At 37.5% G+C, this 14,571-nt stretch overlaps 1 protein-coding gene across 5 annotated transcripts in view; it reads right to left on the bottom strand.

The window, feature by feature from the left end:
- Positions 1-542: 542 nt before the first annotated feature.
- Positions 543-14,571, bottom strand: part of myo5aa (myosin VAa) — a 67,208-nt gene continuing 53,179 nt past the window's right edge. For 2 of the 5 annotated variants that reach the window (XM_055174212.2, XM_055174211.2), the window contains exons 29-42: positions 14,321-14,421; positions 14,031-14,087; positions 10,539-10,619; positions 9,824-10,022; positions 7,285-7,350; positions 6,361-6,454; positions 6,112-6,255; positions 5,810-5,964; positions 5,522-5,611; positions 4,453-4,603; positions 4,081-4,363; positions 3,780-3,954; positions 2,680-2,760; positions 543-1,477 (exon numbers count right to left, since the gene is read on the bottom strand). In XM_055174212.2, coding sequence (XP_055030187.2) covers positions 1,325-1,477; positions 2,680-2,760; positions 3,780-3,954; positions 4,081-4,363; positions 4,453-4,603; positions 5,522-5,611; positions 5,810-5,964; positions 6,112-6,255; positions 6,361-6,454; positions 7,285-7,350; positions 9,824-10,022; positions 10,539-10,619; positions 14,031-14,087; positions 14,321-14,421 — 1,830 coding nt within the window. In that variant the 3' untranslated portion in view covers positions 543-1,324. The remainder of the gene's footprint in view (positions 1,478-2,679; positions 2,761-3,779; positions 3,955-4,080; positions 4,364-4,452; positions 4,604-5,521; positions 5,612-5,809; positions 5,965-6,111; positions 6,256-6,360; positions 6,455-7,284; positions 7,351-9,823; positions 10,023-10,538; positions 10,620-14,030; positions 14,088-14,320; positions 14,422-14,571) is intronic. The other 3 variants (XM_055174213.2, XM_055174214.2, XM_055174215.2) reach the window with 3 other exon arrangements.

The following is a 14,571-nucleotide window of genomic DNA, read 5'->3' as shown; positions in this document are numbered from 1 at the left end:
CTTTGTGCATAAAAGACACAGCGGTGAACATCATGAAAACTGTCGAGAAACATCTGGGTCATATATAATAAGTGACACGGTCTTCACAAGATTCATCTAAAGGCATGGTGAAGGACTCAATCATCTCTAGCCTCACTATACTATAGTGTAGGGATAGTTTACCGTGTTAGTTAATAATAGTTTATCCCACCCACCAGGGTCAGGACTCTAGTATCTTATTAAAAATAATATAATGTTGAGGATGAGGAGGAAGCTCATGAAGAAGAAGAAAAGCTCAGTGCGTGGATGCAAAGTTTCAGACGTGACTATTTTATAGCTAATCAACATTACAAAATACAATACTAACAAATAAACATCTACGCACATTAATGAAGTCAGCAGAGCTAAAAGGCCTTGTTATTATGAACTATCTGATAAAGATATGCGTCGAGGACACGTTCTGTGACTGGATATCTATGTTGGCTATAGCATTCGAGAGAAAAAATATCTGACTGGGCAAAGCAATAAATAAAATATCCTAACATCATACATATTCATGGATATTTATATATGTATAACATTATACAGCCCTGCAACAATACTCTGGTTGTGACATTGACAGCCAACAGGCATTTGTGTGTTTCTGACTTTTTGGCAAACTTTGTGTATGGTTTTATGGCCATAAAACATCCCTAAAGAATCAAACCTTTTAGGATTAATCTCACAAAAACACCATCCATGAATATTATACTGTAGAAACAAATCTTCTGTAAAGCTGCTTTGTAAAAGTGCAAAATTATGAAAAAAATCCTATAGAAAGAAATTTCACTATTATGTTGTATGCATTGTGACATTATTTTCATGAAAGGACATTTCCTTCATTATTGTTATTACTGTGACGCATTTAGATTTGCTATTGAGTTACTTTTATGTCAATTTTGTTTCTGATTTCAGTTTTTACAGTTAAAATTATTACATTATTTGAAGGTTTCTCATCATAAATTAAAAGCAATGCAACTGCTACCTTTATGTATGTACCTCTCATCTTAAACATCTCCCTTACTCATAACAATTCGAATTGAATGAAATTGGATTATTTTAAATAAGAATTTAGGAGGGGTTAATAAATGTAATGCTAACAATATCACAATGTTCAATCAAACAAAACTAGGCCTTTTCCTATTTGAATTTTAGGGTGAGAAAGACATTTTTTGTGAGATTGGTGAAAAGGTCTGAACTGCATTTCTGCATATGTATGTGGTTTATTTACTTACAATTATTTACTTTATATATATATATTTTAAAATGTAGTTCCTGCCATGTGATTGGCTGAGATGAGGTGACTCTACACACGAGAAAGGAAGCCCAGATTGAGGCTGCTGGGGATTTGAATGGTTTCCAGTGCCAGAGAGGACGGGTTAAAAGGAAAGGTCACGGGGTAGATGATTTTGGTGTCCATCAGCAGCTGAGGTGACTCCTTCCGATCTCGTAAACGTGTCTGACGGAGAAAATCACACACACATGTAAGTAGTCAAACAGTATAAAAAAACAGTACTGAAAAACATACACAGCAATCAGTGGGCAGAACTACTTTGCAACTATATAAAGAATCACCAACGCCATTTGACAGTTCATATAACAGGGAGATAGTACACAGTATTGCCTTTAATGTACAGGACCTTTTTTCAATTTTCATCATGAATAACTACACTATTATGATTATTGTTACTGATATATAAAATTGCATGTGATAAAAGATTTTCTTGTTTTCGAAGAGTTTGGTTCCAAAACACAAAAACGGCAATAACAAAAAATAGTTACCGCCAAAATCAGTATTATATCAGGTCAGTATTACAAAGTAAATTCTTAATTTTTAATTTAAAAAAAATCCGATATCTGCCGTGTTATATCTGTCTTTCATATTTTCTCCTTTTTTTCCAAACTGCGATAAACGCCAGTCCTCCTCCTCTGCAGGATGCAATAAATCCACTCAACCAATCACAGCGCTCCATTCCACGCACTGTGAACACTTTGAATACACACAGAATCCTAGTTTTCCTCATCTACTTTGTGATCAACAAACAAACAAAAACAAAATAATACTTTTGATGGCACTGATAAATCTGTGGTGGTTTTATGTGGCGGGAAAGAAATGTAAGCCATCAACATCTAATAATTTACGTGAGAGACACTCGGGAGATGGAAAAATGCCGGCTGTTGCTTGTTCTCACACGACAGCATGAAGCTTCTGCCACGCTAACACATTGACCCCAGGAGATCTTGAAGTCAATGAAAATCAAGTAGGACCAAAACATTTTACAGCTGATCGCTGTCAAAAAAGTTCAGCGACGACGTCACAAGTATAACAGCAGCAATGACAGTGATCTTAATATGACACAGTAAGTGTTTTAATTAATGCCATTAATGTTTATTTATTTTATCAGTGTGTACAACTAGTCAACTAAATGAATATAACATGGCAAAGATGAATGCACATTTATATATTGATTCAATAGATTTATAGCATTTTGAGAAAAAAAAACAGTTTTTATAATAAATCTTTGAAAATCAATGGACTAGAATTTTCTATGTTTTTATAACCTAAAGATGCTATGTGAAAGTTGTAACAGAAAATAGTGGCTTTCATCTTGTCACTTTCTTGGATATATATATATATATATATATATGTGTGAGATATACCTGTATAGTCCTTATGAACAGTGCCGACACACGCTCTTCAAACGCATTGACAGGTGTGTACAAGTTCAGCACCTTCACAATCTGTAAACACAAAGAGAGACATGACGTTTCAATTTAATTCACATTTATTTCTATAGCGCTTTACACAATCTTGCATTGTTGCAAAGCAGCTTTACTCTTAAATGCCTTTTACTACAGTGGAGACAATAATGGGTACCTTTACCAATAATACCATGTACTTTGCAATAATAATTATTAATTAATAAGTGTCTATACGATTTAAATATACGGACTGTTTTACTCATAGTGCTATAAGAAAGTATGTGTGTCTTAATATCTATTTATTTCATTTGTTAACAGGGACAGTGTGCACATTAATAAACATTTCTGTAAATGTGCCAAAGTTAGAAAAAAAAAAAAATTCAACTCCTAGACCCATTGAACAAATGTTTAAAAAGTGTTTAAAAGTCATCCAAACATTATATTAATGCACACAAAATCCACACAACAATCATAATGTATGGTCACATAGTGAATACTAATGTGTGCCACCTTTGTTTAGAATAGAAAGAGGACAGAATTGATGACAACTGGGTCCATTTAGACCTTTCTATCCGAATGCATTATGAGAGGCACGGCAATATATCAAGATAGACAAATAGTGTGTAGACTTAAATGTGTATGTCTGTTTGAGAGAGAGATGTTAGGCTAGTGCAGTGCTTCTCAAATAGTGGGGCGGGACCCCCAGGGGGGGCTCGAAGCGACACCAGGGGGGGCGCGCGCGCGAGACCCCAGGGAAAATACTTTTTCAGGAAGTGATTTTTAAAGACATTACACCCCAATCACGCAGTAAACCGCTTGTGTTATTTATTGATTATATTTAATTTTTCAGTATCAAATGGTCAAAAAATATTATACTTTAAATAAGGATTGATTTTTTTTTGTGTTTTCTTTTTGTGTATTCTCAATGTTAATAAGGATACAATGTTTTGCAGATGTGTAATTTTATAGGCAAATTATACTATTTACAGTCGCGGCGGAGAGTGGGGGGGGGGCACAGAAAATAATTGAGAAGCACGGGGCTAGTGTATGTGTGTTACCTGTGCTGTAGAGAGAGCGTTACACATCGAGCAAATGGCTTCGGCATCTTCATCAGTTTTCTTTTTAACCTGAAGCAGTTGTGCGGCCTGAATCAGCGGCTCCAGTGTTTCTTTAGCACCGCATACCATGAGGTTCTTATCCCTCAACCACTCCTCCAACTGACTCACATTATACCTGAACACACACATACATCATCACTTAGTATATAACCAACAATAACAGCAGAAACACTTCTTTTAGATCTATTTTATATAGATGTATACATTCATGCGTAAAATAGTGGTTTATATGTGTGCTCACCTGATCTGCATGCCCTTGCTCCAGGAGCACATGTCTTTACGCAGCAGCAGGTTGTTAAGCGTGACGGCACCGATGATGTAAAACTGCTGTTTGACCACTTGTTTTATAAGCTCTGGGTCTGTCCCGTGCTGGCACATGATGGAGTGAAAGGTGTTGAGCTGGCGGATGATGGAGTCCAACGTGTACGTTCCCTCATCGGCGATGCTGGACGTCCTTTTACGGAGACCCGTGGGCTTGACCCCCGACACGCCCTGAATGGTTTCGTGTTCCAGCATGCCGGAGACTGACAAGAGCGACAAAGAGAGAGAGAGACATATAAACACACAAGAGAAGAAAGGATAGGGATAGAGACACCCGGATACACGTCCTCACCGATCATGGGCTGTAGGATGTTCTCCATACACTTGATGAGCTGCTGGTAGATCTGAATGGCCAGGTCGCTGAGGACCTGTCGGTACTCGGCCAAGTCAAAGTTGGAGAGACAGTGGTCGTTCTGTTTGGAGGTGTTATGTTTCATGAATTGCTGGAGGGGGAAGCATAAAAGAGTGTTGGTTCATTTGCGCAAGCTGGTATTTACACAACGGTTTCCAGTGAACAAGATGGTCAAGTGTGAAACAATGCATATTAGGAAAGTCACCATATTTATTTATTTAAAGGGACACTCCACTTTTTTGAAAATATGCTAATTTTCCAGCTCCCCTAGAGTTAAACATTTGATTTTATACCATTTTGGAATCCATTCAGCAGATCTTTGGGTCTGGCGCTAGCACTTTTAGCATAGCTTAGCATAATCCATTGAATCTGATTAGACCATTAGCATTGCGCTAAAAAATAAGAGTTTCGATATTTTTCCTATTTAAAACTTGACTCTTCTGTAGTTACATTGTGTACTAAGACCGACAGAAATGTAAAAGTTGTGATTTTCTAGGCCGCTATGGTTAGGAACTATATTCTCATTTTGGCGTAATAATCAATGACTTTGCTGATGTAACATGGCTGCAGGAGGCGCAATAATATGACACAGCAGCCGAAAATAGTCCCCTTAGTAACTTTCAATGGCAGGGGACTATTTTCGGGCAGTGCGTAATATCACTACACCTGCTGCCGTCATGTTACATCAGCAAAATCCTTGATTATTACGCCAAAATGAGAGTATAGTTCCTAGCTATATCTGTCTAGAAAATCACAACCTTTCATTTTCTGTCGGTCCAAATTTATCTCAAAACCACAATTTCTACCCCAGTCCACATAGTATCTCAGGCTTTGGTCTATGGGTTACATTACAGTTCAGAGAAAGGATGAAAGTAGCAGTAAAAACAAGGCAGTTAGACTTTTTGTGATCAGATTTTGTACATGTGTCTTGTTTAAATGTGGTTGTCCCTAAAGCTTTGCTGTGTGTTTGTAAATGTGTGTGTGTGTGTGTGTGTGTGTAAAACCTCACCTCATCTCCGCTGTATTGTTTTAGGCAGTGCAAGAACCGACACGTGTTAGACAACCAGAAAGAAACCGTCTCAAAGTCATCACCTCGTTTCTGTAGACAAAGAAAAGTAGTCAAGAGTTATGAAGAAAACAGAAGTTACTCTATTTAGTATTGAAATCTGTACAGTAAGTTATAGCAGAGACTTGTGTGTGTGTGTGTGTGTGTGTGTGTGTGTGTGTGTGTGTGTGTGTGTGTGTGTGTGTGTGTGTGTGTGTGTGTGTGTGTGTGTGTGTGTGTGTAAGCTGATACCTTGAGGATTTTCTTGATGCTGTTAATGACGGAGGTAAGTAGCGATCGCACTTTCTGGTCATCATTGACGTAGTCAGCGTGACGCAGACACATGAAGAGAATGTATGCGGGCAAACCCGGTATCAGATTCACCGCCACACCACGAGGCTTCAGCTCTGTGATCATCACACATATATTCATCAGAGATGCATCTGAACTTAATTTACCAGCAGCAACATGTTTTGTGCATGCAGCATGCATGATTGCGTACAAAGGACTAATATTTGAAGTGACCAAATACTTTAAAGGTATTTAAGTATTACCTAGTATGAGATTTTTGACCAGTTTGAGCTCATCTTCCTTCTTGTACTCGAGCATTCCCTGGAAATCTTTCTCTCTACGTGGAATATTCACTGGATGAACGGGCTCGTCAGTCGTCTGTCCTGGAGACACGTCCATCTGACCACCTTTTACACACACACACGTACACATTAATGTTTATAAAGTCACTTGTTCATTACTTGTGAAAGGTAAACAGCTGTATCCAAGTACATATCACACGTGTGATGTACCTTCAAGGTCATTGATCTTTTTGGCAAAGACTTTGAGTTGTTTCTTTAGTTTGCGAACCGTCTTGTCCTGTTTCTCCAGCTGCTCCATGAGGTCCTGCAACAACAGAGACACGGATCCTGTCACCATGACAATCACTATAGCAAATGAGTCTCAGTTTAACAGGAGGATACAAGAAAAGCTTTATTTAAGTCAATCAGCCAAAGCAGATCAAAAGAGGATCTTTCTGAAGGTATGAGACACGTCTTCATCTGCTCATGCAAGAAGAAAAGAGAGAGAGAGAGAGATGGGCAAATCAAGCAAAAATCAAACTGGAAAAATAATCACAAGATATATTTTACAGAAAGATTATTAAGACTTTTTATACTGCAACCGAATTTCGCTATTATTCAGTATATATTTAAATCAAATTCTCATTGCTGTTCTGCCAAGAAAATATATATATATATTGAAAATGCACCGATGTGTCAGCCTATAATCGGTATCGGCAGATAAAAGCAATGTTTTACTCTATTGGACATCGGCCAATTGTTATTTTAATGGTACGCTCTGCACTTATAGGATTACACAACATAATAATTTAAAACAAGACATAAAAACTAAACTATTGGTACCTATCGGTATCAGCAGATGTCATTTTAAATGAGCGAAAATCAAGTGACAAAATCTTTGTATTGTATCTATGTTTGTCCGTATGCACTTCCGTCTATCTATCTATCTGTGATGGGTTTTGAGAGATTCACCCACAGAGTGAGAAAGAGAGAGAGAGAGAGAGAAAGAGAGATTATAAAACTGTGCTGATTTACAGTGCTGTGGGTTAAACATACACAGTTAATACACAGCGATTCTCTGTGACACACACCAGTGTTTGTTAGTGTTCAGGTACACACACACACACACTCGAATACACACACAATCCTACATACAACCATCCTGCGTAACATGCTGAATCTGTAGGCTTTATATTCCTTTGGGTCATCCGAGTGAAGCTCCTGTGAATGAAACATCTCCACATCAGATGAACCAACAATGCACAGTAGATGCTAGAACACAAGACTGCTAGTCGTAAGATATTACTGATTGCACACACATCTCAGAGACGTTTATTTGATGTCTCCGTTTACATCTGCAAAAGTTTCCTAAAGGATGTATTACAGATCTTTAGCAGACATCTTACAGATGTACCCGTGCTATCTGGGCTAGCACAGAGTAAGGGCACGCTCACACCATACATCATCCTCCCTCCCCATTTCCCCGCTCATCTACACTCACATTACACTTTATGATCCATACCCGAGTACGGTTACATCATAAAAGATGCGATTGTTTTGAAGAAAACTGAAGGATGTGTGCGATTGAGTTCATCATAATGATGAGTTTATCAAAGGACCGAGTTTGGGCACCCCTGATATAGTACTCAGTACCTAAATATATTATTACATTGCAACAGTGACCATCTTAAAATGAAGTATAACCCATTTCACTTATGAGGGATTGACAATCTTAAACTACATAAGCTGACCACTGGTGAATTAATTCAATCAAATCATCATACACATTACGTTCTTCAGCATAATAATAATATATAATATTACAGCTTGCATCTATACAAACAATGGTGCAAACACTACAACTTGAGCAAGTTTTTTGCAATCTAGTTGGACTTAAAGGACAAGTTGGGTATTTTACACTTAAAGTCCTGTTTTTAGATTGTTTATGATGAAATAGAACGGTTTTGACTGAAATTTGGACATATGATGCTGACCCGAGAATTATCGGTTTCTGTTGTATCACCTCCCACCTCTACAATGGGTTTATACTGTAGGTGCACTGGAACAATCCTTCCTAAAATGGATTAAACTTTCGTTTACAAAGACGTGAAACTCACCAAGTGGTCAGGGGTGTTCACTGATATGCTCACACAAAAATCGCTGCAAAAGACGCTTTCCAACAGCTGTTTTAGCATTCGTTGTTAACTTGTGGACCTTTTTTTGCAAACGCCTCACGCCCGTATATTCTTCCGTTGAGAGCTTGAATAATAGACACTCCAGCCCAGTTGGTGGCGATAATCCACCTTTGCCAATTGCAAGAATAGAAACAATGTTCCCGGCGCGGAGTAATACTGTACATCACAGCACATCTAATACAAGTCAATGAAGTTGGCAAAAACTACGATAAAACCTGTTAAAATGCGTATTTTGCAGCGATTTTCGTGAACACCCCTGACCACTCGGTGAGTTTCACGCCTTTGTAAATGAAAGTTTAATGCATTTTAGGAAGGATTGTTCCTGTGCACCTATACTCGCATTGTAGAGGTGGGAGGTGATACAACAAACACCCGAAAATTCTTGGGCCAGCATCATATGTCCAAATTTCAGTCAAAACCGTTCTATTTCATCATAAACAGTCTGAAAACAGGACTTTAAGTGTAAAATACCCAACTTGTTCTTTAAGTAATGAATATGTAGTGCAGTATGTATCACAAAACCATTAAAATGACCATGTCTCCAAAGCATAAAATTGTTTGGTGTTATGAGCTCTGTACTTCCTATCAGAAAAGGTTTTCCTACGAAATTTTACTATTTTTAAACTGCTTCATCCACAGTTTAAAGGATTAACCATCCATAAAAGATATTTGACTGAAATGCTTATATTTAAATATTTCACTCTATCCAATTTACATTTGACCAATGATAAAACTGCGTTAGATAATTAGACAGAGTAAGCAATCAATCGCAAGGCAAGATGGCATTATTTATGCTATTACACAACTATTTTCAAGAAAGGAGGTATGTAAAGCATTACAGTGACTGTAAAATATGTATTATCTGCAGTGTTGGGTGTAACTAGTTACTAAGTAATTAGTTACTGTAATTAAATTACTTTTGCTTTGAAAAAGTAAAGTAAGGGATTACTCTTATTTTTCTTGTCATCTAATTACAGTTACTTCTGATGTAACTTAATACTGTGTATGGACTCAATTATATATACTATAATACAATAGTGGATTAAACATGGTTTAAGTTTACAATTCTCATTATTAACTGGTCGATTATTAGCATTAATATTAATGAGATGTTGGCTGTTTATTAATACTTAATAGCACATATTAATGCCTGATTTAGAAAGTAATTAGTAATAAGTAATTAAATACTTTTGGAGAGAGTAATTTGTAAAGTAATCTAATTACATGATTGAAGATGTAATTAGTAACTAGTAATTAATTACTTTTTTTGAGTAACTTACCCAACACTGAATTTATCTGTATGCGATTGACATAATTTGAGTCTTCATATTATAGTCACTGGGCTATTTTTATTTGGCCATTGGCTTGGTTTTGTACAGAGATTTGGCAACCCTAGCTAAGGTCCAACATTCACAGTGTCTGTATATGTGAGGGAAAGTGCTCAGAGCGTGCTGTAAGTGTAGGTAGTGTAGTGCGAGTGTAGATAGTACTGCACTGACCAGGTTTTCGTTGGTGAGACGTGTGATCTCGTGTTGCAGACTGGCCTCGATTCTGGCCTCTGGAGGAAGCTGAAGGTTCTGAGCCAAGAGCTGCTGTTGCCGATTATTCTCCTCTTTAACACTCTGGAGCTCTCCACGCAAAACCTCCACCTCGTTCTCATGAGACCGACGCTGTGCCTGCAGCTGAGACTCCAACAACCTAAAGACAGAGAGAAACTGACTTTCAGCTGGGAAATAACTTAAAACTTAGTGCTGAATTAGATTCTGTTCTCAGACCAAAGCTTTAATAGAATAGTTCAGCCAAAATGTACACTATGTTTCACAGTGTATTTCTGTTTATTAATTGTAGCAATTTTTGGGTGAACTACTCTTTTACCTACGGTTAACAAACTTGCATATTTCTTGCACTGCAGCAGTCAGCATTCAGAAAAAGTACCTTCAGTTATGGCTTCTCTATGTCAGTAATAATTCCATGCAGTTTCTTAATGCAATTTAAGTTTCCTTTTTTTTTGATATCATGAAGCACTACGAATGTTAAGAAGAACAATCAACAGCTGCAGGGTGAAGGGAGGTATAAAACAGCACGATGTTATATGAATAGGTCTTTAAGAAGCTAAGGAAGCAAAATCAGTCCACAAACAGATGACGGAGAGATGAGAGGAGAAAACTGAATGCACAGTCTACATCTCTACACGCTCTCTCTCTGTTATTTAACCTGTTTGTTTCCTTTAACCCTTCATATACCAGCCACAGTTCCCCATCCTCATTCATCTTATGGTAGTCAGGGAAGGGAGATCTGATGGGGTGGAACAAAGAAACAAATGAAATACAAACCAAAAAAGGACAGAAGAACAAAAAGTTGCAAACCTTGAAGTGAGAAGACGACTTTTACAGGTTTACTAACAACACAAATGATATTATGTACCCTCATGTTGTCTCAAACCTTTATTATTTGTTTTTTATGCAGGTGGAGCTGGGGTGGAGGTGGGTGTGTATTAAAGCTCTGATACTGTGCTGTGCAATATTGCTTATAGCACACCAACAAGACTATTGTTAAGCGTAGAGCAAAAAGAAATGCATTTGCAAGCATCTAGAAAAACTAGGAACTATCTGCACCTCATGAGTTAAGTTAATATGACTTGCACAAAGCTACTCTATGACTTCAAAAGGCCTAGAATATAGATATCGACAAATTATTCACTGGCTTAAATATTATTTTTATTTGCATATAAACAAATGTGGAACATGCCACAAAAGCATGCCATTTCATATCAATAATGTCTGTATAGTGCAAATGCATGGAGGTTCAAATAGGATTTGATAGCAATGGTGAAGGGTAAGATTTTCAGTAAATAACTGTTTGTCAAATAATAATAGTAAATCAATAGATTTAAAAGACATGGAATATAGTCACATGAACTACTTTTAAGATGCGTGTTGGTCATTTTGGGACCTAATCCCCAATCATGTTTATCGTATGAAAAATAAGCCGAAAGGGCTTGGGTCATACAAGCTTGAGACGACACAAGCATTCGTAAATAATAACAAACTGAATATGGATGGGTTATTTTATTATTAATAGTGATTATGGAGAGTAAAAAAATATAAATAAAATGGCACAAAGACTTCACAGAATTTTAAGTAAGCAAAATTATTGATGGAAAAGAAATAATGCTAATGTATGACATAAGTTTACCAAACAATTAAGAAAATAAAAAATGTAAAAGAGCAATTACTTCCAGACTGATTGGCGTAAATAAATTTTCCACACACTGAGACACAGAACCAAGCCTAGCCATCACAGCCTGGTAAATTAAATGCAAAGCCATTGCCCAATGTTTTCAAGATTGCTTTATTTATTTTTGGCATTATTCTGCAGTGCTAAAAAAGCCAAAAATATTGCAACGCAACGTCCAGAAGTCTTGTGCTGGCACGACAATCTGCCTCGACGTCTGACGTGTTTACGTTTTATGTGATGCGACAGCATGACGTATCCAAAAAGCTACATAAATGCGATCATGGCGGTCAGACTGAAAAGGATTTCAAACCACATCTGGATGTAGCCTGATACTGATTAGAAAAAAACAGATTTCATGTGGTTTTTGGCCGTTCACATGTTCTTAATGTGACTGGATTCCAATCGAATATGCACCAAAATCGAATTTGGACTGACGAGTGTGAACAAGGTATATATGTCTCCTTATATAAACTAGGGGTGGGTTAATACCCATTTTTTCATACTGAAGGATTTTGTGTATATTTCTTTATGTGTAATCAATTGCCTCTTTCACACAGTAATTCTGGTAAATTACCATGAATTTACCAGAATGAATTTACCAGTAAATACAAAAATGTGCTGTTCACACACGCAGTGGCGTTCCGTTATTTTACCAGTAAGACATCATTCACACATCAGTATCAAAATACCGGTAAATTCGTTGAGAAAGCGGAAGTATCTGTAGCACGCGGCGAGCTCAGTGTTGTATTTGTAAACAATCCACGTCGTTCATAACCACGGTCCGTATTTTGTTGTTTTCACGTTTGTGGTAAACAGTCGCAAAGTTGCTCATGACCAAACAACATTGAATGAGACGACGTCAAACCGAAAATGTATAATGTATAAAGGTTTGCTCACACAGGCAGATCTTTGGGTTAAGAATGTAGAAGGTTGACACGACAACATCGCTTCTGAAGAACTATGCTACATAAGAACCTTCATTAAATCTCTTTTCCCCACTTGGTCCTGCTTATTATTTTACGTATTAGATACATTCTAATACGTTGGCGAGCCATGAAAGACTGAGTAGCCAAATTCAAGAAAATCTAACAATACCGATTAGATTTCGATACCTGAATTCTGAGTATCGTCCGATACCGATCCGATGTTTAAAACACGGTTATTGTGTGCTTTTGTATGACGCATTTAATTTGTCGCTTCTCCCGTGCATTAATTTCGTAAGTACAATTGACCCCTTAATCACCCACGTCACTGTGACGTCACCGCTCTAGCCGGAGGCAAAAAATAAGTAGGAACCTATAGCAGACGCAATAAAAGTTTGAGGTTTTGACTTAAAAATGTCATCTTGTTGTCATAATATAAGGAACAGCACTTTTGGTTCAAAACTAAAGTTTTACCGGATCCCGGCAGACATTCCTTCAAAGAAATCAAGACGACAATTGTGGTTAAATGCAATACGGCGTACAGACTGGACGGAGACGATCATAAATAATGCTCGTGTTTGCAGTGCACACTTTATATCTATGCATATGTACTGTTGTGTTGGTTTTATCTAGTACATATCAGCAAGTTTCTGTTTTATTGGTGAAAAGTCGACAACCTTCAGCGCTATTGTTTAGCTCAAAATAATCCACATTGTTAATCATAGTTAGCCCAGCGATAGGTTACATCAGACAATAAGCCTTGACAAAATTCCCCAAACCACCCAAAAGTAATTCATATTGTTGTCTACGAAATATCCCAAACCTGGTTAAAATCACGAGAGTTAAATAGCTGTCAAGGTCCCGCGGAATCAGTGACTGTACATATTCGGACAGTTCCTAACCTTCTTCTGCATCCATGTTTAATAAATCTCTCCTAAAACGTGCTAGCTTACGCTTGTCAACATTGCCTCCGCAGGTCTTTTTGCCTCCAGCTAAGCCCCGCACACACAAATACGTCACAATGTTTACCAACTGTAAAAGGGTCTATACCATTAAATATCTTCATAAATGCATTTGTTTTTCACATAAAGCTTTCGAAGATATTAGTAAGACTTTAAATAGTGTATAAAAATGTTTATGGTGCTTTTATAATAGTCTGACATTTTTATAGCATGACAGTAACCACGAGTAACGCATAGTATCGGATTTGGATTGGCACCTAGGGGTGGGATGATCCAATACTTGGGATTGGGTATCGGGCCATTCCGGACCTTTTTTGTAGGACTAACGGAGCCGATCCAAATCTGACATGTGCCCTAAATGATAAATTAAAATAAAATGATGTTTGCTTTACATCTCAGTCTGACAAGATTCCTTTATAACCTGTAGGATTAAATATCATTTTAAATGGCAGCCAATCCCATGACAGATCTTATGTATAGTGTAACATCCATCTGTTCCAGCCCTGCAATGAAGCAGATTTGAGTTTCTGCTCTGAGCTGCACGCATGCAGTAAAGCAACACATCATGCCTGTCCATCTGTTACCTCAACCTGTTCACAAGCTCATTTACTTCAGTCGGCCTGCGCGCAAACCTGGGTGATCTGCGCGGGAGAGAGATGAGCATCAACACACGGTCAGACAGTGAGTCAGAGAGACGGACGGACATACAGGCAAATATAAAGTGAAAACAGATCAAACTGAGACACAGAGATGTACAGACACAGGTTTGTGAAAAGGACAAAATCAATTCCTGTCATGGATTCAATGTTTTCCACAATTCAGCATGAGACTGTTTGGGAGTATAAGAGATGCATAGAGAGTAAATGTACTGCACCTGTTGGTATCTTTCAGGCCCATGTACGCCTGCGAGATCTCCTTGGCATCAGTCAACTTCTGCACATCCTCAATGTAGGGCAAAGGTTCAGTCATGGTCGCCTACACACAAACAGAATGATCAGATTAATACACAACTATATCTACTAACATTTATGATTTATCACATTTATGTAAAAAAAAACATGATTTATCATTTCATTGTGCTGTGTTTATATTTTTTTCAGATAAAGATATTTCCCCTAAAAGTAG

This window comes from Misgurnus anguillicaudatus, chromosome 15 (genome assembly GCF_027580225.2).
Source record: "Misgurnus anguillicaudatus chromosome 15, ASM2758022v2, whole genome shotgun sequence".
In the NCBI taxonomy this organism is placed as follows: domain Eukaryota; kingdom Metazoa; phylum Chordata; class Actinopteri; order Cypriniformes; family Cobitidae; genus Misgurnus; species Misgurnus anguillicaudatus.
This window is presented reverse-complemented; position numbering and strand designations above follow the sequence as displayed.